The sequence below is a fragment of the Podarcis melisellensis genome, assembly GCF_964234715.1.
Source record: "Podarcis melisellensis genome assembly, chromosome: 18".
Classification (NCBI taxonomy): domain Eukaryota; kingdom Metazoa; phylum Chordata; class Lepidosauria; order Squamata; family Lacertidae; genus Podarcis; species Podarcis melisellensis.
The window spans coordinates 4,617,451-4,640,063 of NC_138536.1; the positions used below are offsets into that span (position 1 = coordinate 4,617,451).

The following is a 22,613-nucleotide window of genomic DNA, read 5'->3' on the forward strand; positions in this document are numbered from 1 at the left end:
GTACCTATCTATCTACTTGCACTTTGACATGCTTTCGAACTGCTAGGTTGACAGGAGCAGGGACAGAGCAACAGGAGCTCACCCCATTGTGGCGATTTGAACCGCCGAATTTCTGATCAGCAAGCCCTAGGCTTTGTGGTTTAGACCACAGCACCACCCGCGTCCCTCTCACCCCTGTAGTCCAAAGCTTAACCAAAGGGCAAATGAAATTATGGGCCCTGGTGTCCCGGGACCCTCGAAGTAGAGCTCCAATCTCAGAGGAAGACCGGATCCTGGATTTCCTGTTTCCTCCGCTGCAACACCCTCTCTGCCATTTGCCATGCCAAAAGCTGGTGCGATTCAGTTCCGTTCATTTCCTTCCACTGGAACAATGGGAGGGAATTCTCATTCTTATTTGAAAGCAGGGGGAAAGGATATGAACCTCTTGGGATGACTCTGCAGACCGCCAGTGTCCCGGGCAACCCTCGTGTTCGGAAACACCGCCTTCGTGAAAATAACGCACACATAAAAATGTGTCATGTTATTAATTTTATTAAATGGATACCCTGCCTTTACACCCCCACCCTGAAGGGAGCCTAAGGGGGAAGAGGCAAGCAATAAAATGATGCCAAAGTCTTTCAAACAATTCCAGTGCAGATGAAGGGAGAGAGCTTCACTTGAATGGCTTGATGAAAGAAAAAGGTCTTTGGTAGGTGGCAAAGGACACCAGGGCAGGTGCCACCACCCTGAAGGCCCTGATTCCTACATTGTGCCCTGCAGATTATCTCTAGAGTAGAGAGTTGTCTTTCTTTGGTTTTGTTTGAGTATGCAACACAGCTGTAAGATAGATAGATAGATAGATAGATAGATAGATAGATAGATAGATAGATAGAAAGAATAGAAATAGGGGGGATAAGGTCAGCGATGTCAAAGGGCAGGGAATTCCAAGCATGGGTACTGCCGCACTCCAAATTATTATACCATTTATAGACCTTTTTATTCCACGGATCTCAAGGCGGTGTACACAATTCCCCTCCTCACAACAACCTTGTGAGGTAGGTTAGTGTCAGGAGTGAGTGCAAGAGCCAGGCCCTGGGACCAGTAGGGCTTCGCAGGACTGGGGCCTTCCTAAGTTTGTTCTGGAGAGGCAAGGTGCGGCCGCACAGGTGAGGTCGATTGGTAACTCACAGCACCTGGTGGCAAGAACCGGGAAGGGATATAAGGTCAGCATTTCCCTTCGGCTCTTTGCCACAGCAACATGTTTCCTGCCTTGCTGTGTTTGGCTTCTTGCTTTCTGATCCTCGGACCTCGGCTTCTTGACTCCTTGCTTCTCGACCCTCAGATCCTTGACTTCGTGACTCCTTGCTTCTCAAACCTCGGACCCTTGACTTTGTGATTCCTTGCTCCTCGACCCTCAGACCCTTGACTTCGTGACTCTTTGCTTCTTGAACCTTGGACCCTTGACTTCGTGACTCCTTGCTTCTCGACCCTCAGACCCTTGACTTTGTGACTCCTTGCTTCTTGAACCTCGGACCCTTGACTTTGTGACTCCTTGCTCCTCGACCCTCAGACCCTTGACTTTGTGACTCCTTGCTCCTTGCTCCTCGACCCTCGACTTCGTGACTCCTTGCTTCTCGACCCTCGGATCCTTGACTTCGTGACTCTTTTCTTCTTGAACCTCGGACCCTTGACTTCATGACTCCTTGCTCCTCGACCCTCGGACCCTTGACTTCATGACTCCCTGCTTCCTGACCCTCGGACCCCTGGCTTCTGAACTCTTGTTCCTGCTCCCACCCCGCCATCTTGTCCCTGGTTCCGACATCCTCAGCCGGGACTTCGATTGCCCCTAGACTGGACCATGGCAGTTAGGCTAAGAGATGGTGACTGGCCCAAAGTCACCCAGCGAGCTTTCACGGCTCACTTCTGCCCTTGTCAGACCACGCCTGGAGTACTGTATCTAAATCTGGGCACCACAATTTGAGGAGTTGACAAGCTGACAAGTATGAAGAGGAAGGCGACCCTGGGTCTCCAGCTCTGGTTAGGTTGCGCCGGGCTGGGAGTCCCAGTCCTAAACATCAAGAGGGCACAAGTTTAGGAAAGGCTGGGCAGGACAGACCGTTTTGTCTGATCCGGCAAGGCATCCTTCTAATGTTCCCGTTGCCAGCTAGGTATTTGGTCCAAAGGGGTTTCCCTGGCAACGGAAGACGCTGTCACCATCTCCATGGCAACAGATGCTAGCACTGATGCACTCTGTTGAGCCATGGATAGACTCGGGACAGGCTAGTATCTTGAAGGGATATGTGGGGAGGGGAACCAAGGCTGGAAAGAAAAGGGGGGACTATATATTTAAACCACTTTAAGCAGCCACTGCTCCCCCCCCCCAAATAAACCTAGGTAGTGCATCGTTTGTTGTGGGTGCTGAGAGACGTTCAGAGACCTCAGCCCCCGCCCCCGAGCTGCAATTCCCATAGTTCCCAGATTTTTAACCACCCCCAACAACTCTTGGCATCCTTGTTGGTCTCAGCTTCCCCCAGTGGCTTCTCCTATCCATCTCTACAGTTGCCAGTGTGGTTTAACAACCAATCCCTCTTCGAAGGGAAGTCTGGGAATTGTATTGAAGGAGGTGAGGACAGGTGCCCCACCTAGGCCCAAAGTCACCCTAGGCCTCAAAACCAAATTTCCCCTTTCTCTCTTCCCAAAATCCAAAACGGCTTTTCTCTGCTCTTCTGACAAGATGCTGTTGCATAGGCAAAATGTTGCTTTTGTCAATGCCAAGCATAAGGCAAGCCTGGGAACTGACTCTTATCTCACTCTAGTTGCAACACATCTTGGACACGCTGAACCCCAAGGCTCCTCCGCCCCCTTGGTTTCTCATCCCCCTTTCCTGGGAAGGGCGCCAAGAGTCCCAAAGACAGGAGCTTTCTGTTCATGCTCAGGAAACTCATCATGGGGCAGGACTCCTGAGGAGGAGGAGAAAGGGGAGGGAACTGGAGGGAATATATGCTCTGTGCAAATGACTGTGAACTTGTGCTTGTTTGTGAATCTATCACACTTGCTCCTTCTACCAGCCCGGAGGGTAGAAATAAAGCTTCTTCTCTGAAAATTTCCCCTTGAGTGTCTGTTTGACTCCTACTCCCTTTCCCCGGTGCAACACTCTTCCCACCCGAGGGCAAAGCCTAAAAAAGGCTACAGTATGAGGGAAACCAGGGTCTCTCAGCAACTCTCTGCATCCTTAACAAATGTTGCCCCCCCACCCCAAGGCATCTCCAGGTGGGGCTGGAAATGTCCCCTTGCCTGAAACCCTGGAGAGCTGCTGCCAGCCAGTGCAGACATTACAGGGCTTGATAATAATACCAAATATTTACTGAAAAAAGGCAGGTTCCTATGTCCCCAAGCAGAGTGAGGAAAGTTGTGACTCTTATTTCTCAAGGCGGCTGAATCTATTTCACTTTAATCTGGGGAGCGGCACGTGAAAATTCTATTTGTTTTCTCTCAAAATGTACGAAATGAAAATTTGGTTTTAAACTTTTTCTCTCTTCCCCCTCTCCTCTTTCTTTCTTTCTTTCTTTAGTTAAGGACTGTGTCGGATGACTATTTCAGAAGTGTGAGATCTGGTAGATTAGAGATACCTTCTGATCGGCACATTTGCCCAGGAGGTGAGTATCAAGTCAGTTCACCTCCTGTTGCACAAATAATTCCTATCTATAGATTAGGACTAATTCCCGCACTGTGGTCATGGCAGAACAGAGTCAGCTTGAAAATAAAACACAGTGTGCATATTTTGGCCAGGGCTGCCCCCTAGTGGTGATGGTCAGTATCAATATTTTCAAATAATACACAGTACTGTACAGTATATAGTTTCAAATATATATGATTAATATAAGGTTTATACCTATGACAGTTTCTAGGTAGACTTATAAAATGGCATTGGTGGGCTTGCTAGATTTGTGATTCACATCCCACCTCCCCAGAATTGCTGAAGCTGTAAAACACCCTGTAAAACCTGCAAAATTTGGGGGAATTTGCTCTAAAACGTTGGTGATTTTTAGGAGTTCTTTTATTATCAAATTGCAAATTGCTGCAGAAATGTGGAAGTGAAGTTTGGGGAAATGAGAAACCGAAATTGACAGATGCACTCATTCTTACTCATCAATGCCGCCACCTCTCCACTCCCGTCCCTGATAACAAATGTAACACTTGGTCGCTAGCTTAAACCATTATAAATTGTTTCCTTTGGCCTTCCACACTGCTGTCTCTGACATCAAAAAGTATTATTGGGACTAAACTCACATTCAAGATTTGCTCTGTAGGTTTTGTTTGCTACTATGTAATTTTTGGTTGTCTGGGGAAATCAATCAATCAACTTACATATTTCAAGAAAATTATCTCTTGTTTTTGCTGGCACTCTAAACCACATGCTTAGTCTGCCTGTTGGGTGATCTGGAGGTCTCCAGAGTCAGGTTCCCTGTCAACTCATGCCTCCGGAATGGATTCAGAAGCAAGACCGCACCAGCATCCTTGCCCAGCCGAAAATTATCCACCAAACCGTCTTCTGCAGGTAAGAACCTGGTTGCTAGACCTCTCAACCCCAGCAGGATCAACTGCCATTATAGTTTTAATTTCCAAGGTTGCATCCAGCTAAATTGCGCTGTGGCCTTTTTTGCAATGTGCATTTAGAGAATGTTAAGAGTCCTGCTGGATCGGCACATACAAAAGCACTCTCACTTCCTGAAAGGTAAAGGGACCCCTGACCGTTAGGTCCAGTCGGGTCATGTGGCCAGCAGGACTAAGCCGCTTCTGGCGAACCAGAGCAGCGCACGGAAACGCCGTTTACCTTCTCGCCAGAGCGGTACCTATTGATCTACTTGCACCGGTGTGCTTTTGAACTGCTAGGTTGGCAGGAGCAGGGACTGAGCAATGGAAGCTCACACTGTCACGGGGATTTGAACCACCAACCTTCTGATCGGTAAGTCCTAGGCTCTGTGGTTTAACCCACAGCGCCACCTACGTCCCTCTTGCCTCCTGTAGCTTCTGGCAAATGGTGTTCTGAAGCATCAGTGCCTCTGACTTGTGGAGGCAGAGCAGAGCCATTGTGGCGAGGAGACACTGACAGACTTGTCCCCCCTTGACTTGGTCCAATCCTCTTTCAAAGCCATCCAAGTTGGTGGCCGCCATCCCTGCAATTTGTGGAAGTGAGGTCCATAGTTGAACTATGCACTGCATGAAGGTCTTCCACTCTGGAGAACCATGGCTCAGCGAATCTTGGGAGCTGTATAGTTTCTTACGAGTGCTGAAAGTTGTTGGGAGATCCAAATTGTACAGCTGCAATTCCCAGTGTTTCCTGGGAAGAGAGATTGAAGGTTAGACTACTCCGAGGATCAAGGACTTTGTCATGCAAACTTCCCTTGCCAAGGCAGAATCAGGGGCAGGGCCGGATTTAGGTTTGACGAGGCCCTAAGCTACTGAAGGTAATGGGGCCCTTTCTATGTCCAGCTATCCTTTGTCAACAACAAATTGTTGCTTTTTGTGTGAGTTGAATATATGGTATATGGTCATTGATGGACCTCATAGGTATCTCAAGCCATTTGCACATGTGGCCATGCAACCAGTCCATGCAGAATGTAAAGGTAAAGGGACCCCTAACCATTAGGTCCAGTCGTGACCGACACTGGGGTTGTGGCGCTCATCTCGCTTTATTGGCCGAGGGAGCCGGCGTTTGTCCGCAGACAGCTTCCGGGTCATGTGGCCAGCATGACTAAGCCACTTCTGGCGAACCAGAGCAGCACACAGAAACACCGTTTACCTTCCCGCCGGAGCGGTACCTATTGATCTACTTGCACTTTGACGTGCTTTTGAACGGCTAGGTTGGCAGGAGCAGGGACCGAGCAACAGGAGCTCACCCCTTCGCGGGGATTCGAACCGCCAACCTTCTGATCGGCAAGTCCTAGGCTCTGTGGTTTAACCCACAGTGCCACCCGCATCCCTTATGCAGAATGTAGCCACCCTCTATATAGAAATGAGCAAACCAGTGATATTTTAGGGAGCAGGCTAGCAGGCGGGGCCCATGACTTACATCCTAGGAGCCTACACAACACAAAATGCTGTTGCTGTATGTAGGTTTTATTTTGTTTTTTATCTTATATTTTGAAAATGTACATCCAGGGTTTTTTTTCCCTTTACATGGGCGGTGGGCAAGAGAGTGGGGCCCTCAGCTATAGCTTGTTTAGCCTATAGGTAAATCTGGCACTGATATGGGGCACACCTTAAGGTTCTTGATCATTCACTGGCTGCTGAACCTCTAACTGCCCAGCACCTGACGTCGTGTATGATGGGAGGTGCCCACAGTTTTGGTGAAATGGCATTGCCAGGCGAGGTCTATGGGCTGGAGGGAGGAGGTCTGCCCATCCCTCCCTTACCAGCACTTTTCATCAGAGCAGTTTACAACAATTTCACATTAGACAGCAAATACCACACAGAAATGTAAAAATCAGATGAAACGATGCGTTCTTCACTCATAGCTGTCAACTTACAGATTTGAAAATAAGGGACCAGCAGCCTCGAAAATAAGGGATCAGCAGCCAAAATAAGGGATTTTCAGAGCACAGCTATGTTCAACTTCTGAGCCCCTCCGAGCCAAAGGCAGAAAGCCCAGCCAGCAGCCAAACGAAGCCTCAAGCGGTGGTTCCCACAGCGCAGCAACCCGGCAAAGGGGATGCAGCAAGGAAAACCACCGTCACCTCTCCGCTGGGAAGCGCTGAGCAAAGGCGAGTCCCCAGGCAAGGCGGCCGATTTGATCGGCACAAGGCATGCAAGCTCCACCCCCCCGTCGTTCTTAGACTTCTTATTGGGAGCCAAGCAACACAGTTGGAGCCTCCCTCCTCCCTGGCTGGCGGGGAGGGAGGGAGGGAGAGGAGCTGCTTCCTTTGAAACCCGGGAAATTTAAGAGACATCATCAATAAGGGACAGCAGCAGGAAACGGCGCTGGGATAAGGGACTTTCCCGCCAAATAAGGGACGGTTGACAGCTATGTCTTCACTGTCTGCACAAGCCTGGCAGAACAGGAAAGTTTCCAGCAGGCGTTTAAAAGGTTGAAAAGGAAGTTCCACAGGACTGGGTTGCTTGTTGTTGTTGAACGGGCCCTGCCAATTCAGGGAATGACCGTCGATGCTGCCGCAGGTGTTTTCGGTGATCTCCCCACCGGACCCGCCCTCCTTGCACAATTTGCAGGAGGAGGAGGAGGAGCTTGAATATGTGAAAAGAAAAAGGATGCTCATTTTTCTAGGGATGGGTGGCAACCCTACCCTGAGGTGCCCCCGGGCCTAAGTTGATCAGGGCTTTGTAAATTAATATTCATTACTACTAAAAGGGTGAGGGCAGATAAACACCAGAACAGAGGCCGAGCGGAAGTGGACTGGCCTGTTCTTGACACGAAGGGAGCAGCAGGATAGGTGTCACAATTGCAGGAGAGGGAGATATTCTGCCAACTCATCTCTAACCATCTCTCCCTCCTTTCTCTTTCCGCAGGCCTTCTGTATACTGGGTAGATAAGATACCTAAGGCGCAGCCTAGAATAACAGTTCCAGGCAAGTTAAGAAAAGAATTGAACTGTTTTAACATGTGGTCTTGCGCATGCTTTATCCTAGCACATGAATTTTTCTTTTCTTTTTTTCTTTCCAAAAATTTTACTGGTTTTCACAATGTTATAAACAAACAAACACACAAGACAAACATAAAAAACATAAATCATAGCCTTATTGAAAATTACAGTTAACTTTGTTAAGTGGCTTCACCTTGGTTGAGTTACATTGCCTGTCCTTTTAACAGTTTTCCAAATCCCAATTTTTATGAAATTTAACTTAAATATTAACATCCTTAAATCTTCACCTTATATAATTAAACGTATTAATTCATCACTTAACATAAATAAAATCCTAAGCCCATTAAGTATCTGCAAGCTATTTCCGGTTCTAGCACATGAATTTTTCTGTATGCTTTTCTTGGTTGGAGAACTGCATTGCAAAATTCGCAAAAGTGCAAATTTTGGAAGGAGGGCTGTGTTTGCGTGTTGTTTTGGAAAAGGGGTGAATTAATAAGAGAGGCTTGCCCTTAAATGAAAAAGGAATCAAATTTCTCTCCCACCCCCCTAATGTCAAGCTAGGGGAGAAGATGATGTTCTTGGCGCAGATGGGCTAATCTGATCGTATTCTGGCAAGGCTATATCAATGTTCACATCTATTTACCTTTCTTCCTCCACCTGTTCTTTTGCAGTCTTAACTCCCCGGCAGGAAGTCCTGTCTCGATCCAAAAAGGTCAATTCAGACTACAGCGGGGACAGGTAGGGAGAGAATGTAACCAGACCCAAAAATCACCCGAACAAAACACATACTGGGTGGGCGGAAACTTTTTTTTTTGCCCATTGCATCTCATTTACCTCTGGGTGATTTACAGGGCTGTTAAAATTCATGCCAATGTTTTGGACAATGAAATCAATTATAAGTAATAAAAAGGATAAACGGTAATACAGGTAAGTAACCCTCAAACCCAGCATAGACACAGCAGCTAAAATGCCCTTGTAGGGCTTGGTGGAAGAATCAAGGAGCAACAGAAAAATATTCCCACTGTAAGAGATTATGGAGTGGGCATCAGGCAAGCCTTTCTGGGAAGGTTATTGCATAATCAGGGGGCCACCACGAAGAAACACCTGCAGGTCACCAAGTTTTGGTTGTGACGACTTTGTTCTGTTCAGGGGACAAATTTAAGCCTGGTTTCTATGTAACAGAATCAGAGTCAGACAGTTAGGTTTTTTGCCTTAGTTCCCTCTGTAACAACAGCCACATTGAGGGGGCAAATCCTCTTCATAAAGTTAAGGTAAAGGGACCCCTGACCATTAGGTCCAGTCGTGGGCGACTCAGGGGTTGTGGCACTCATCTCACTTAATAAGAGGGAACTGGAGTACAGCTTCTAGGTCATGTGGCCAGCAGGACTAAGCCGCTTCTGGCGAACCAGAGCAGTGCATGGAAACGCCGTTTACCTTCCCGCCGGAGCGGTACCTATTTATCTACTTGCACTTTGATGTGCTTTCGAACTGCTAGGTTGGCAGGAGCTGGGACTGAGCAATGGGAGCTCACCCCGTCACGGGGATTTGAACCGCCGACCTTCTGATCGGCAAGTCCTAGGCTCTGTGGTTAAACCCACAGCGCCACCCGTGTCCCTCTGAATACATAGGACAAGGTAAACTAGTCCCTAGTTGGGGATTTGCCACAAAGTGCCACAAAGACTGCTTTAACTTGCCTTACGCTTCTTGACTTTTGCAGGTGTGGGCGGGCTTTTCTTCTTCTTCTTACTAGATTGCTAAATTCCTAATATATTCTCCCCCTAATCCAGACCCACTGCTGCGTGGCCGGTAAAAGCTGCAGCCCTAAAGGTGAAGGCGTCTTCAAGGCTGATAGAACTGGCACAGCCCCGGCCTTACCGGTCTGCCTGGGAAATAAACCGTCCCCTATATCCGTTGGTATGTATATCCCTGGCCGGCCTGCTACCTTAACTGTGATTCTAGCATTGCAAGGGGGGGGGTTGGACTGGATGCTCCTTTGGGTCCCTTTCCAACTCTACAATTCTATTATTCCTGGCCAAGGGGCAGCTGCTTCTGGCATACTTGTTCGTTGTTTGGTTCAGTGGTACCGAAGCATTTATTTAGATGAACCACTTGAAAATTGGGGAGGCCTCCAAGGAGACCATTTAATAAAGCCCCTACCAACCTGGTCTTGGCGCTGTTGTAGAATGAATTCTCCTTTCCTCCATATGGTATAAAAGTAAAGGTAAAGGGACCCCTGACCATTAGGTCCAGTCGTGACCGATTCTGGGGTTGCGGCGCTTATCTCGCTTTACTGGCCGAGGGAGTACAGCTTCCGGGTCATGTGGCCAGCATGACTAAGCTGCTTCTGGCGAACCAGAGCAGCGCACGGAAATACCGTTTACTTTCCCACCGGAGTGGTACCTATTTATCTACTTGCACTTTGTTGTGCTTTCGAACTGCTAGGTTGGCAGGAGCAGGGACTGAGCAACGGGAGCTCACCCCATTGCGGGGATTTGAACCGCCAACCTTCTGATCGGCAAGCCCTAGGCTCTGTGGTTTAACCCACAGCGCCACCCGCGTCCCCCATATGGTATAACTTATACTATAAATTGTCATCTGAAGACCTTTTTCATGTGCCCTCAGCATGGAAGGTGGCATCAAGAGAACAGTCCTTTTAAGTGGCGGCTCTCCACTTCTTTCATTTAAAAACCCTTCAAGAGTGGTTTACAAAAAGAATAAAAATTTTGGTAAATAATTCTTGGTATAGGGTGAATTCCCAAAAATTTGGGGTGGTCTCATGTGCAGTCAGGGGTTCCTGCGGCTGCCATGAAGAAGCTGCCAAAATCGCCAATCCACTTATCAACCAGAGCACAGAGTTCTGCCAGACATTACAGGGTGACCACTGCTGATGCTTTAATATATTATGGGGGGTGCAGGGCGTTGGAGCCCCTGGGCAATCTCAAAAAAAGAGCTCAACAACTTGGGGCAGGCATCATCCCTAGCTAACAGGACCAGTGGTCAGGGATGATGGGAGTTGTAGTCCCAAAACATCTGGAGGGCAGAGTTTACCTATGCCTGACTTGGGGCAATCTTGGGGGGTTGCTATATCAAAGACGTTCTGTTTGAGGTCTAAAAGCATGGGTTCTTTATTTTGGGTTCAAAACAAATGGGGGTTGTCTTGTACATGGAGGGTGTCTTATACACAGAAAAATATGGTAAAGGTAAAGGGACCCCTGACCATTAGGTCCAGTCGTGAACGACTCTGGGGTTGCGGCGCTCATCTCACTTTATTGGCCGAGCGAGCCGGCGTACAGCTTCCGGGTCATGTGGCCAGCAGGACTAAGCCGCTTCTGGCGAACCAGAGCAGCGCACGGAAACGCCGTTTACCTTCCTGATGGAGTGGTACCTATTTATCTACTTGCACTTTGCGCTTTCGAACTGCTAGGTGGGCAGGAGCAGGGACCGAACAACGGGAGCTCACCCCGTCGCGGGGATTCGAACCACCGACCTTCTGATTGGCAAGCCCTAGGCTCTGTGGTTTAACCCACAGTGCCACCCGCATCCCCAAAAATACGGTAAAGTAAGGTAAAGGGGCCCGACCATTAGGTCCAGTCGTGGCCAACTCTGGGGTTGCGGTGCTCATCTCGCTTTATTGGCCGAGGGAGCCGGCGTACAGCTTCCGGGTCATGTGGCCAGCAGGACTAAGCCGCTTCTGGCAAACCAGAGCAGCACACGGAAACGCCGTTTAACTTCCCGCCGGAGCGGGACCTATTTATGGTAGGTGGCTTTAAATGGGGATTTGGCAAGTTTATGGAGCTGAGTTGGCTCTGCCTCCACAGTTGGAATACCAGTTGCTAGAAACAGCAGGCTGGACACAGTGATAACGGGACACTGGGATTGATGGGTTATTGGCCTGATCCAGTCAGCTCTTCCTCTGTCCTTTGTCTCTCATCTTCAGGTGAGCAAAGGAGCACTGGCCGCTGTTCCCACGCAAAGGATAATTGCTCTAGCCATACCACGGACTCTGCCCTCCGTTCCAAAGAGTAAGAGATACGTTTCCACCTTCCTGCTAATGACGACGATAGCTTAGTCTCCAGACAAGTCTAGCTGCGGCTCCTCTGGGATACGTAAGCGGGTGGGGAGGCTGTGCCACCCTGCCGCTCACTTAAACAATAAACCTTCCCATTTTTAGAAGATGAGGAACATGGGAATATTGCTGTACAAACACAGGTGCCTAAGTGCATTGGTAGCAGGGCTCCCACCGGCTTCCGAGATCCCCCTTCTGACAGCCGAGCGGTGTGGGAATGGCTACCTGCACACCCCCTGCCCTGAGAGAAAAGCCGTCGGCAGTCAGATTGCAGATGCCAACTTGGAAGACTTTTGTTTCTGGTTGAGGGGGGGCACCTCCCACCTAACTTTTAAAACTACTTGCCTTGCATCTCACCCTCAGCTGTAAGGCACACACCTGAGTACAGTGGTACCTTGGGTTAAGTACTTAATTCGTTCCGGAGGTCCGTTCTTAACCTGAAACTGTTCTTAACCTGAAGCACCACTTTAGCTAATGGGGCCTCCCGCTGCTGCCGTGCTGCCGAAGCACAATTTCTGTTCTCATCCTGAAGCAAAGTTCTTAACCTGAAGCACTATTTCTGGGTTAGCAGAATTTAGCCATTGTTGCTTCTCTTTTGGTTCACTCCTACAGAGCCACATAGAAAACTAATCCACCATCCTGCTGGAGCGGCAAAGTATGATGAGCTCTCCAAACCCAAGATCTACACGTTTGACAAACGTGATCCACTCCAGGTTTCCAAGGCGGCTCTCCAATACGTTCCTTCTCCTCGCATTCTCGAAATCAGCCGCCCGGTGAGGAAAAGAGGCAAAGTGGCTTGAGTTATGTAAACGCTACTGTTCCTCGATTTCAAATTAAAGGATCCCAGACCTCTCGGACCTGGAAAAGAAGCCATGATGTATTTCGTTTATTTGGTTGTGGGACTTTTCGTTTATTTGGTTGTGGCCTGCTGCATCTCTGGCCTGCAGGGAACAGGTTTCATCAAAGGATGAGCTGTCGTGGCTCTGAATTAATGCATCTTGTGACAGGAGCACTGCCCCACTTGCCCTCCAATACCAGCTGTGAGATTATATAGTAGCATATAATTTTGCTTTGTTTGCCCCAGGTACTACTCTTGTCATTTTGCACTTCTGTTGGTGTCTGGCCACATCTCTTGGGACCAGGCAGTGGGATTCAGGACAAAGCCCTCCTCGTCTGCACATGTGTACACCTTGTGGTCAAGGTCATTGGGGAGCAAGCAGCAGTACAGCCCTTCTAGGCTCCACCACAGTTCCATCATTTAAGTACACTGAGCCTCTTGGGCTTGCTGATCAGGTCAGCGGTTTGAATCCCCGCGACGGGGTGAGCTCCCGTTGCTCGGTCCCAGCTCCTGCCAACCTAGCAGTTCGAAAGCACGCCAGCGCAAGTAGATAAATAGGTACTGCTACAGAGGGAAGCTAAATGGCATTTCCATGCACTCTGGTTTTCGTCACGGTGTCCTGTTATGCCAGATGTGGTTTAGTCCTGCTGCCAACATGACCCAGAAAGCCGTCTGTGGACAAACGCCAGCTCCCTTGGCCTGAAAGCGATGAGTGCCGCAACCCCATAGTTGCCTTTCACTGGATTTAACTGTCCAGGGTCCTTTACCTTTTACTTATATAATGACCCCGTCAGATCAGATCCTGGCTTTGATCTGCGCATCTCCCTAGATCCGCCTCCATGTCATAAGAACATGGGCAAGTATACATGGGCAACTAAGAAAAAATTGAAGTCTGGCCCAGAACCTTTTTCAAAAGTGGCAACTGGACCTTGGAATCTAAATCCTTGCATGTTGCATTACCGATCGATTCTTGTCCTGCCCAAAGTGAATCAAGCAAACAGTTTCCACCCCATCCCCGTCCTATAAGATGCATTTTTCAGAATTTGGAAATCTGATTCACCCATTTCTCCTTGAGCCTGGTTTTCTCTAGCTTAAATGTATCTGGTTCTTTAAGGAACTCCCCTTGCTATGGTTTACTTCATACAGATGTTTTGCTGCTGTCCTCTCTCCTTTTGCTTGAGTCACAGCCAAATAGATTCCACTGCTAAGCACCGTGCTCGAGGTGTTGAGAAGTGATACACATCTATGTTTACTTATTATTTATTCTGTTTGCTTTGGGTTGTATCCAACTAAGTTATGCACGGGGTAAACTCACTGAAAATAATGCAATCTTTTAGCGGGAGATAATACTAACTTGTGGGACGTGGGTGGCACTGTGGGTTAAACCACAGAGCCTAAGACTTGCCGATCAGAAGGTCGGCGGTTCGAATCCCCGCAACGGGGTGAGCTCCCGTCGCTCCGTCCCTGCTCCTGCCAACCTAGCAGTTTGAAAGCACATCAAAGTGCAAGTAGATAAATAGGTACTGCTCTGGCGGGAAGGTAAACGGCTTTTCCATGCGCTGCTCTGGTTTGCCAGAAGCGGCTTAGTCATGCTGGCCACATGACCCGGAAGCTGTATGCCGGCTCCCTTGGCCAGTAAAGCGAGATGAGCGCCACAACCCCAGAGTCGGTCACGACTGGACAAAATGGTCAGGGGTCCCTTTACCTCTACCTTAATACTAACCTACAGTTCAAACCTCTAACAATTTCTCTTTTAGTAGTGGCCAGGCTCATACCGGTAATAACCAAAGGTAGTGGTTGAATTTGGAAGGTGTTTTTCTTTGGCAAACCAGTACGAGAAAATTATGTTCACAAAATAGCACTTGTGGGGGGGGGGGAATTGAATTAACAAAATAAAATCGGCAAAAAGTTTGAAGCATAAAGACGCTTTTGCAATTGTCTGGTACAGCTTTGTTATGGGCATGGCTAAAAGTGAAGAGAGAGCTACCCACACAGTATAAAGCTTTTTGGTTAATACAAACTGCATAAACTTCTCGTTGTCTGGGATAGGAACTTTCTGTGGTTTGGGGATGTTATTCTGGATGTGTTGTCTAAACTCCCATCTTCTGGGTTAGGGTGGGATACTTTATGTGTGTAGGATGTTGATAGATGTTGTGATCTAATTTTAAAAAGAAATTAACGGACCTAAGTTAGTGATGCTTATTATTTCTAATGGGTCTACTCAGAATGGGGCCAACACATGCTATAACCTTGTGTCTCCAGCATCTGGTTTTTGATGGTTTTGAAAAGTCGTCACTGGATTTTACGTGCGTGTTTCTTTCCAAAGGGATGCGGGTGGCGCTGTGGGTTAAACCAAAGAGTCTAGGACTTGCCGATCAGAAGGTTGGCGGTTCGAATCCCTGCAACGGAGTGAGCTCTCTGCTCCTGCCAACCTAGCAGTTTGAAAGCACGTCAAAGTGCAAGTAGATAAATAGGTCCGGCGGGAAGGTAAACGGCGTTTCCATGCGTTGCTCTGGTTCGCCAGAAGCAGCTTAGTCCTGCTGGCCACATGACCCGGAAGCTGTACGCCAGCTCCCTCAGCCAATAAAGCGAGATGAGTGCTGCAACCCCAGAGTCGGCCACAACTGGACCTAATGGTCAGGGGTCCATTTACCTTTTTTTCTTTCCAAGCTGTCAATATGCTTCCTGAATGATGGGGCTCAATGCCAAACGCAAGGGTATCTTGCAGACAAGGCACAGATATGAAGTGCTTCTGAGCATGTGTAAAGTACCATCTTCTCACTCACAAAAACGGCCGTATCGGGTTCCAAATGACTTGGATTAGACATAAGAGTTCTGAACTCCCGTCTTTTGTTTTAATGAAATGAGAACTGCCTATCACTGCCTCGGACACCTCTCTTATTTCTATTTCCACATTATTTGGATTCGCCTCTCACCTTTTACTTTCCCCTCATCTCTTAGAACTCTAGCTCTTCATCATAATGGGTTCTATTCCAAGTTATCCATCCATTTCAAAAGGTCTACTCTGCACAGGACTAGCATTTGATAAAACCCGATGTTTCAGGACATAGTCTGAAGTCACCAGAGGAAATTTTCCTGAAGCTAAACAGGACTGGAGTCTAGCAAGTCCACACAAGAGACCGATTACCTGCCCTCAGTTCCATGATGGAAGAATCCACCATTCTTCTCTGGTAGGAACTTGATCTTCTTTCCATCTCTGGGCCAATAACATCTGCGCAGCCATGGTCGCATCCATAGTCTTTTCTGCTCCATCGGGGTTTCGGCACCTGAGTTCTGTATCATGTAAAGAAGTATTTTTTTATCTCTCGACCCCTTCGAAAAGCAAAGCCTGTGGTCCAATCCATTGATCAATCAATCAATCAGTCTTTATTACGGTCCAGAGACCCAACAAATCGTTACAAAATTCATACAGCCTACCTCCAGGTTAAATAAGCATTTTGTTCGAAAGATAGGGATCATTGGTTCTTGCAACCACTGATAAAAACTTTGCCATTGAAAGAGCCAGCTGTGTTTAAAAGGCCGTCACGGCATCATGTGGCAGAGAGTCCCATAGGCGTATCAGTAAGAACTGCACCTGTCGGCTTTTCTCAGCTTAATGGGTTAATCTGCAAGAGTCCAAATTGGATGGATTAGTTGCCAGTTTGAAACCAGAAAGCTAATACTACTACTACTACTACTACTACTAATAATAATAATAATAATAAATAATTTATACCCCGCCCATCTGGCTGGGTTTCCCCAGCCACTCTGGGCGGCTTCCAACAAACCACTAAAATACAATAACCTATTAAACATTAAAAGCTTCCCTAAACAGGGCTGCCTTCAGAGGTCTTCTAAAAGTTTGGTAGTTATTTTTTTCTTTGACATCTGGAGGGAGGGTGTTCCATAGGGTGGGTGCCACCACCGAGAAGGCCCTCTGCCTGGTTCCCTGTAACCTCACAGGGAGGGAACCGCCAGAAGGCCCTCAGTGCTGGACCTCAGTGTCTGGGCAAAACAATGGGGGTGGAGACGCTCCTTCAGGTATTCTGGACCGAGGCTGTTTAGGGCTTTCAAGGTCAGCACCAACACTTTGAATTGTGCTCGGAAACGTCCTGGGAGCCAATGGAGGTCTTTCAAGACCGGTGTTATGTGGTCTCGGCGGCCGCTCCCAGTCACCAGTCTAGCTGCCGCATTCTGGATTAGTTGCAGTTTCCGGCTCACCTTCAAAGGCAGCCCCACGTAGAGCACATGGCAGTAGTCCAGGCAAGAGATAACCAGAGCATGCACCACTCTGGCCAGACAGTCCGCGGGCAGGGAGGGTCTCATCCTGCGGACCAGATGGAGCTGCCCTGGACACAGATTTGACCTGCGCCTCCATGGACAGCTGAGAGTCCGAAATGACTCCCAGGCTGCGCACACCTGGTCCTTTGGGGGGCACAGTGACCCCATTCAGGACCAGGGAGTCCCCCACACCTGCCCGCTTAGTCCTGCTTAGAGTCTGTTCATTTTTTAGTCTGCTTTGGAGTGAGCAAGAGGCTGTCTCTGCCCTAGACATTTAAAGCAGCAACATTTCCCCTTTTGCCCCACCTCGCATTTTACCTCTGCCTCCCCACTTTTCTCACATTCTCACTTTCCCCCTCCCACCCCACATTTTACCTCAGTTCTCCCCATATTTGCCCCTTCATTTCCCCTTCCACCCTCCCTCGCATTTTGCCTCAGCTTCCCCACTTTCCCCCCACCCCCCATTTTACCTCAGTTCTCCCCACATCCACCCCTTCGCTTCCCCTCTCACCCCACATCGCATTTTACCTTAGTCTCCCCACTTTTCCCTCACATTCCCACTTTTTTCCTCCCCCCAAATTTTACCTCAATTCTCCCCATATTTACCCCTTCGCTTCCCCTTCCATCCCCTATTTTACCTCAGTTCTCCCCATATTTCCCCTTTCACCCCACCTCGCATTTCACTTCAGCCTCCCCACTTTCCCCTTTCATCCCCACTCCCCCCCCACGTTTTATCTCAGTCCTCCCCACTTTTCCCTCTCATCCCCACTTTTTACCTCAGTTCTCCCCATAGTTACCCCTTCATTTCCCTTTTCACCCCACCTCGCATTTCACCCACTTCTCTCTCATCCCCACGCCCTCCCCACGTTTTACCTCAGCCCCCCCCACATCCACCCCCTTGGCTTCCCCTTTCCCCTCAGCCTCCCCACTTGCCCCTCACATTCCCATTTCCCCCATCCCCTATTTTACCTCAGTTCTCCCCATATTTCCCTTTTCACCCCACCTCGCATTTCACCTCAGCCTCCCCACTTCCCCCCCGCTCCCCCCACATTTTACCTCACTTCTCCCCATATTTACCCCTTCGCTTCCCCTCTCACCCCACCTCGCATTTCACCTCAGCCTCCCCACTTCCCCCCCTCTCCCCACATTTTACCTCACTTCTCCCCATATTTAACCCTTCGCCTCCCTTTTCACCCCACCTCGCATTTCACCTCAGCCTCCCCACTTCCCCCCCCTCTCCCCCACATTTTACCTCACTTCTCCCCATATTTAACCCTTCGCCTCCCTTTTCACCCCACCTCGCATTTCACCTCAGCCTCCCCACTTCCCCCCCCTCTCCCCCACATTTTACCTCACTTCTCCCCATATTTAACCCTTCGCCTCCCTTTTCACCCCACCTCGCATTTCACCTCAGCCTCCCCACTTTCCCCCCCCGCTCCCCCCACATTTTACCTCACTTCTCCCCATATTTAACCCTTCGCCTCCCTTTTCACCCCACCTCGCATTTCACCTCAGCCTCCCCACTTCCCCCCCCGCTCCCCCACATTTTACCTCACTTCTCCCCATATTTAACCCTTCGCCTCCCTTTTCACCCCACCTCGCATTTCACCTCAGCCTCCCCACTTCCCCCCCCGCTCCCCCACATTTTACCTCACTTCTCCCCATATTTAACCCTTCGCTTCCCTTTTCACCCCACCTCGCATTTCACCTCAGCCTCCCCACCTCCCCCCCCGCTCCCCCCACATTTTACCTCACTTCTCCCCATATTTAACCCTTTGCTTCCCTTTTCACCCCACCTCGCATTTTACCTCAGCCTCCCCACTTTCCCCTCACATTCCCACTTTTCTTCCCTCCCCCCCACATTTTACCTCACTTCTCCCCATATTTAACCCTTCGCTTCCCTTTTCACCCCACCTCGCATTTCACCTCAGCCTCCCCACTTCCCCCGCTCCCCCCACATTTTACCTCAGTTCTCCCCATATTTCCCTTTTCACCCCACCTCGCATTTCACCTCAGCCTCCCCACTTTCCCCCCCCCGTTCCCCCCACATTTTACCTCACTTCTCCCCATATTTAACCCTTCGCCTCCCTTTTCACCCCACCTCGCATTTCACCTCAGCCTCCCCACTTCCCCCCCTCTCCCCCCACATTTTACCTCACTTCTCCCCATATTTAACCCTTCGCCTCCCTTTTCACCCCACCTCGCATTTCACCTCAGCCTCCCCACTTCCCCCCCCCCCGTTCCCCCCACATTTTACCTCACTTCTCCCCATATTTAACCCTTCGCCTCCCTTTTCACCCCACCTCGCATTTCACCTCAGCCTCCCCACTTCCCCCCTCTCCCCCCACATTTTACCTCACTTCTCCCCATATTTAACCCTTCGCTTCCCTTTTCACCCCACCTCGCATTTCCCCTCAGCCTCCCCACTTGCCCCCCGCTCCCCCCACATTTTACCTCACTTCTCCCCATATTTAACCCTTCGCTTCCCTTTTCACCCCACCTCGCATTTCACCTCAGCCTCCCCACTTTCCCCCCCGCTCCCCCCACATTTTACCTCAGTTCTCCCCATATTTCCCTTTTCACCCCACCTCGCATTTCACCTCAGCCTCCCCACTTTCCCCCCCCCCGCTCCCCCCACATTTTACCTCACTTCTCCCCATATTTAACCCTTCGCCTCCCTTTTCACCCCACCTCGCATTTCACCTCAGCCTCCCCACTTCCCCCCCTCTCCCCCACATTTTACCTCACTTCTCCCCATATTTAACCCTTCGCCTCCCTTTTCACCCCACCTCGCATTTCACCTCAGCCTCCCCACTTTCCCCCCGCTCCCCCCACATTTTACCTCACTTCTCCCCACATTTAACCCTTCGCCTCCCTTTTCACCCCAGCTCGCATTTCACCTCAGCCTCCCCACTTTCCCCCCGCTCCCCCATTTTACCTCACTTCTCCCCACATTTAACCCTTCGCCTCCCTTTTCACCCCACCTCGCATTTCACCTCAGCCTCCCCACTTCCCCCCCCGCTCCCCCACATTTTACCTCACTTCTCCCCACATTTAACCCTTCGCCTCCCTTTTCACCCCACCTCGCATTTCACCTCAGCCTCCCCACTTCCCCCCCGCTCCCCCCACATTTTACCTCACTTCTCCCCATATTTAACCCTTCGCCTCCCTTTTCACCCCACCTCGCATTTCACCTCAGCCTCCCCACTTTCCCCCCCGCTCCCCCCACATTTTACCTCACTTCTCCCCATATTTCCCTTTTCACCCCACCTCGCATTTCCCCTCAGCCTCCCCACTTTCCCCCCGCTCCCCCCACATTTTACCTCACTTCTCCCCATATTTCCCTTTTCACCCCACCTCGCATTTCCCCTCAGCCTCCCCACTTTCCCCCCGCTCCCCCCACATTTTACCTCACTTCTCCCCATATTTCCCTTTTCACCCCACCTCGCATTTCCCCTCAGCCTCCCCACTTTCCCCCCGCTCCCCCCACATTTTACCTCACTTCTCCCCATATTTCCCTTTTCACCCCACCTCGCATTTCCCCTCAGCCTCCCCACTTTCCCCCCGCTCCCCCCACATTTTACCTCACTTCTCCCCATATTTCCCTTTTCACCCCACCTCGCATTTCCCCTCAGCCTCCCCACTTTCCCCCCGCTCCCCCCACATTTTACCTCACTTCTCCCCATATTTAACCCTTCGCCTCCCTTTTCACCCCACCTGCCTCCTCCCTCACCTGCCTCGCGCCTTCCCCTCCCGCCTCCCTCCCTCCCTCCTTCCCCCCCCCCAGAATCTACCCCCCTCCTCCCTTCCCTCTTGCCTCCTCCCCCCTCCCCCTTCCATCTCCTGCGCGTAGGAGCCAATCAGCGGGCGGCTCCACATCCGGGGCTCTCCCCCCCCCCTCGGCCGTTCGCACTCTCGGCTATGGCGGAGGTGAGTGTGTGTTTGAGTGTCAAGCGCGGGGGGGGGGCGAGAGAAAAAAGTCGGGTCTCTCCTCCACCCCCCTCCCCACCCCAAAAAGGGAGAGGGGGGCACCGAGGTGGGGGGTGGGGTGGGCATTGCATTTGTTCTGGGGGGGGGCTGCTTGAGGGAGAAGTGGTGGGGTGTGTGTGTGGTTTTTTTTGGGGGGGGGTCTTCTTCCAGGTAGGCAGGTGAAGCCGTGCCTCTTATTTGGGGGGGTTGATTTTTGAGGGGGGGTCAGCACTGGGGTGCAGGGGCGAGGATGGAGCAGTTGTGACTTTTCTGGGGCTGGATTTGGCAGCTGGAGTTTTTTTTGGGGGGGTGGGGGTCCAACCCACACTTTTAGGGGGTCCAGCCCACACTTAGGGGGCCCAGGAGTGTCGACGACGTGACAAGTTTGGGGCTCCCAGGGGGTCTTTCTGGGGCGCTGCAACGATTTGGGGGTGCAGCCCCCGGCTATGAGAAATCAGGAATGTGTTTTCTTTTTGGGGGGGAGGTCTCAGTAAAAACTTTGGGGTGCAGGAATGGGGGGTGGGCTTTTCTTGGGGGGCAACAAAAACTTTGGGGTTCTGCTAGTTGTGAAGCGGCTGGACTTTTTTGTGGGGGTTCGGTTTTGGGGTGCTGTTGGGCTGCGGATACGTTTATGGGGGGCAGCGATGGCTTAGGGGGCAGCTGACAGCTACGGAGACAATTTGGGTTTTGGGGTGAAGCCTAGCAAAGATTTAGGGGTTCAGAGAAGTGTGTTTTTATGAGTGGTGTGTGCGGAACTTTGCATTGGATATTTTTGGGGGGTTAAGTAGTGGCTGTGCAGCAGCAGCTGGAATTTTGTGGGGTGCATGCAGATTATACCTGTAAGGACTTGGCTTTGCAGAGGGGGTTTTTGGGGGGGCAGTCTGCTAGGCCACAGGGGAGGTTGCTGGTAGAGACGGTGCAATTTTGGGGGTTGCATAGAGCAAGCTTTTGGGGTTGCACAGGAGAGCAACGAAAACAGCTGGAGCTCTGGAGGGAACAAATTTGGGGTCTTTCGGGGCCAGCCGAGACTTCGAGGGTCGCACTGCAGCACTTGTGGGGTCAAGTTCATGCGACTTGAGAGGAGTTTCAAGGGGTGTGGCTGGACCGAGGTTATGAGTTCGAATTGCCATGCTTTTTGGGGGGGGATGAGGAAATAACGGGAACGACCCTGAAAAAAGCCATACTGGGGAAGGGTGCAATTAAGAGTCTATCTGGCAGTGGATTCTGGAAGAGGCATGATTGACTTTTTATACAAAAGGGCAAATTTGGGAGTGTCGTTGGTGGAGAATATTTTGCTGCTTTGGGGGCTAGGGGGTGGTGCAACAGAGGCTGGAATTGGGGGGCAGAAAGCGATCGGTGTGGGAAGTGGTAGAGGCATACCTGAGGCTAAGGAGGCAGTAGGCAACATCCCATGAGTGATTTAAAAGGTAAAGGGACCCCTGACCATTAGGTCCAGTCGTGGCCGACTCTGGGGTTGTGGCGTTCATCTCGCTTTATTGGCCGAGGGAGCCGGCGTACAGCTTTTGGGTCATGTGGCCAGCAGGACTAGGCCACTTCTGGCGAACCAGAGCAGCGCACGGAAACGCCGTTTACCTTCCCGCCGGAGTGGTACCTATTTATCTACTTGCACTTTGACGTGTTTTCGAACTGCTAGGTTGGCAGGGACCGAGCGACGGGAGCTCACCCCGTTGTGGGGATTCGAACCGCCGACCTTCTGATGGGCAAGCCCTAGGCTCTGTGGTTTAACCCACAGCGCCACCCTCAAGAGTGATTTAAGGCCCGATAAATGTGCATATATATCACATCCCACCCCCAAACCCCCAAAACACCCCAAAGTGACTTATCGAGCAAGGTGCAATGAAACAAATGTTGTGATGGCTTGT

General features: G+C 50.3%; 2 protein-coding genes and 2 long non-coding RNA genes across 5 annotated transcripts in view; 3 read left to right on the forward strand and 1 right to left on the reverse strand.

Moving 5' to 3' along the window:
• Nucleotides 1-515: 515 nt before the first annotated feature.
• LOC309361040 lies at nt 516-2,269 on the reverse strand. Its single transcript, XR_014164325.1, has 2 exons — nt 2,096-2,269; nt 516-816 (listed from the first exon to the last, which is right to left on the reverse strand). It is a non-coding gene; the product is annotated as an uncharacterized lncRNA (long non-coding RNA).
• Nucleotides 2,270-3,516: 1,247 nt separating this feature from the next.
• Nucleotides 3,517-7,594, forward strand: LOC309361001. Its single transcript, XR_014164272.1, has 3 exons — nt 3,517-3,635; nt 4,403-4,537; nt 7,504-7,594. It is a non-coding gene; the product is annotated as an uncharacterized lncRNA (long non-coding RNA).
• Nucleotides 7,595-8,000: 406 nt separating this feature from the next.
• Nucleotides 8,001-12,511, forward strand: SPMAP2 (sperm microtubule associated protein 2). Its single transcript, XM_081895959.1, has 4 exons — nt 8,001-8,314; nt 9,364-9,490; nt 11,514-11,598; nt 12,255-12,511. Exons 1-4 carry the CDS (start codon nt 8,202-8,204, stop codon nt 12,440-12,442), a joined length of 513 nt encoding a protein of 170 aa, XP_081752085.1. The 5' UTR covers nt 8,001-8,201; the 3' UTR covers nt 12,443-12,511.
• Nucleotides 12,512-20,622: 8,111 nt separating this feature from the next.
• MIER2 (MIER family member 2) overlaps nt 20,623-22,613 on the forward strand; it is a 30,141-nt gene continuing 28,150 nt past the window's right edge. Inside the window, exon 1 of one of the 2 annotated variants that reach the window (XM_081895634.1) lies at nt 20,623-20,691. In XM_081895634.1, the coding sequence (XP_081751760.1) occupies nt 20,683-20,691 (9 nt within the window). In that variant the 5' untranslated portion in view covers nt 20,623-20,682. The remainder of the gene's footprint in view (nt 20,692-22,613) is intronic. The other variant, XM_081895633.1, reaches the window with a different exon arrangement.

Excerpts from the sequence above, each read along its gene's own strand:
- SPMAP2 (XM_081895959.1), top strand. The coding sequence starts at position 8,202 with ATGTTCACATCTATTTACCTTTCTTCCTCCACCTGTTCTTTTGCAGTC. Across the intron at positions 8,315-9,363 it reads TCAGACTACAGCGGGGACAG|ACCCACTGCTGCGTGGCCGG; the intron begins GTAGGGAGAGAA and ends CCCCTAATCCAG. Across the intron at positions 11,599-12,254 it reads TCTGCCCTCCGTTCCAAAGA|AGCCACATAGAAAACTAATC; the intron begins GTAAGAGATACG and ends TCACTCCTACAG.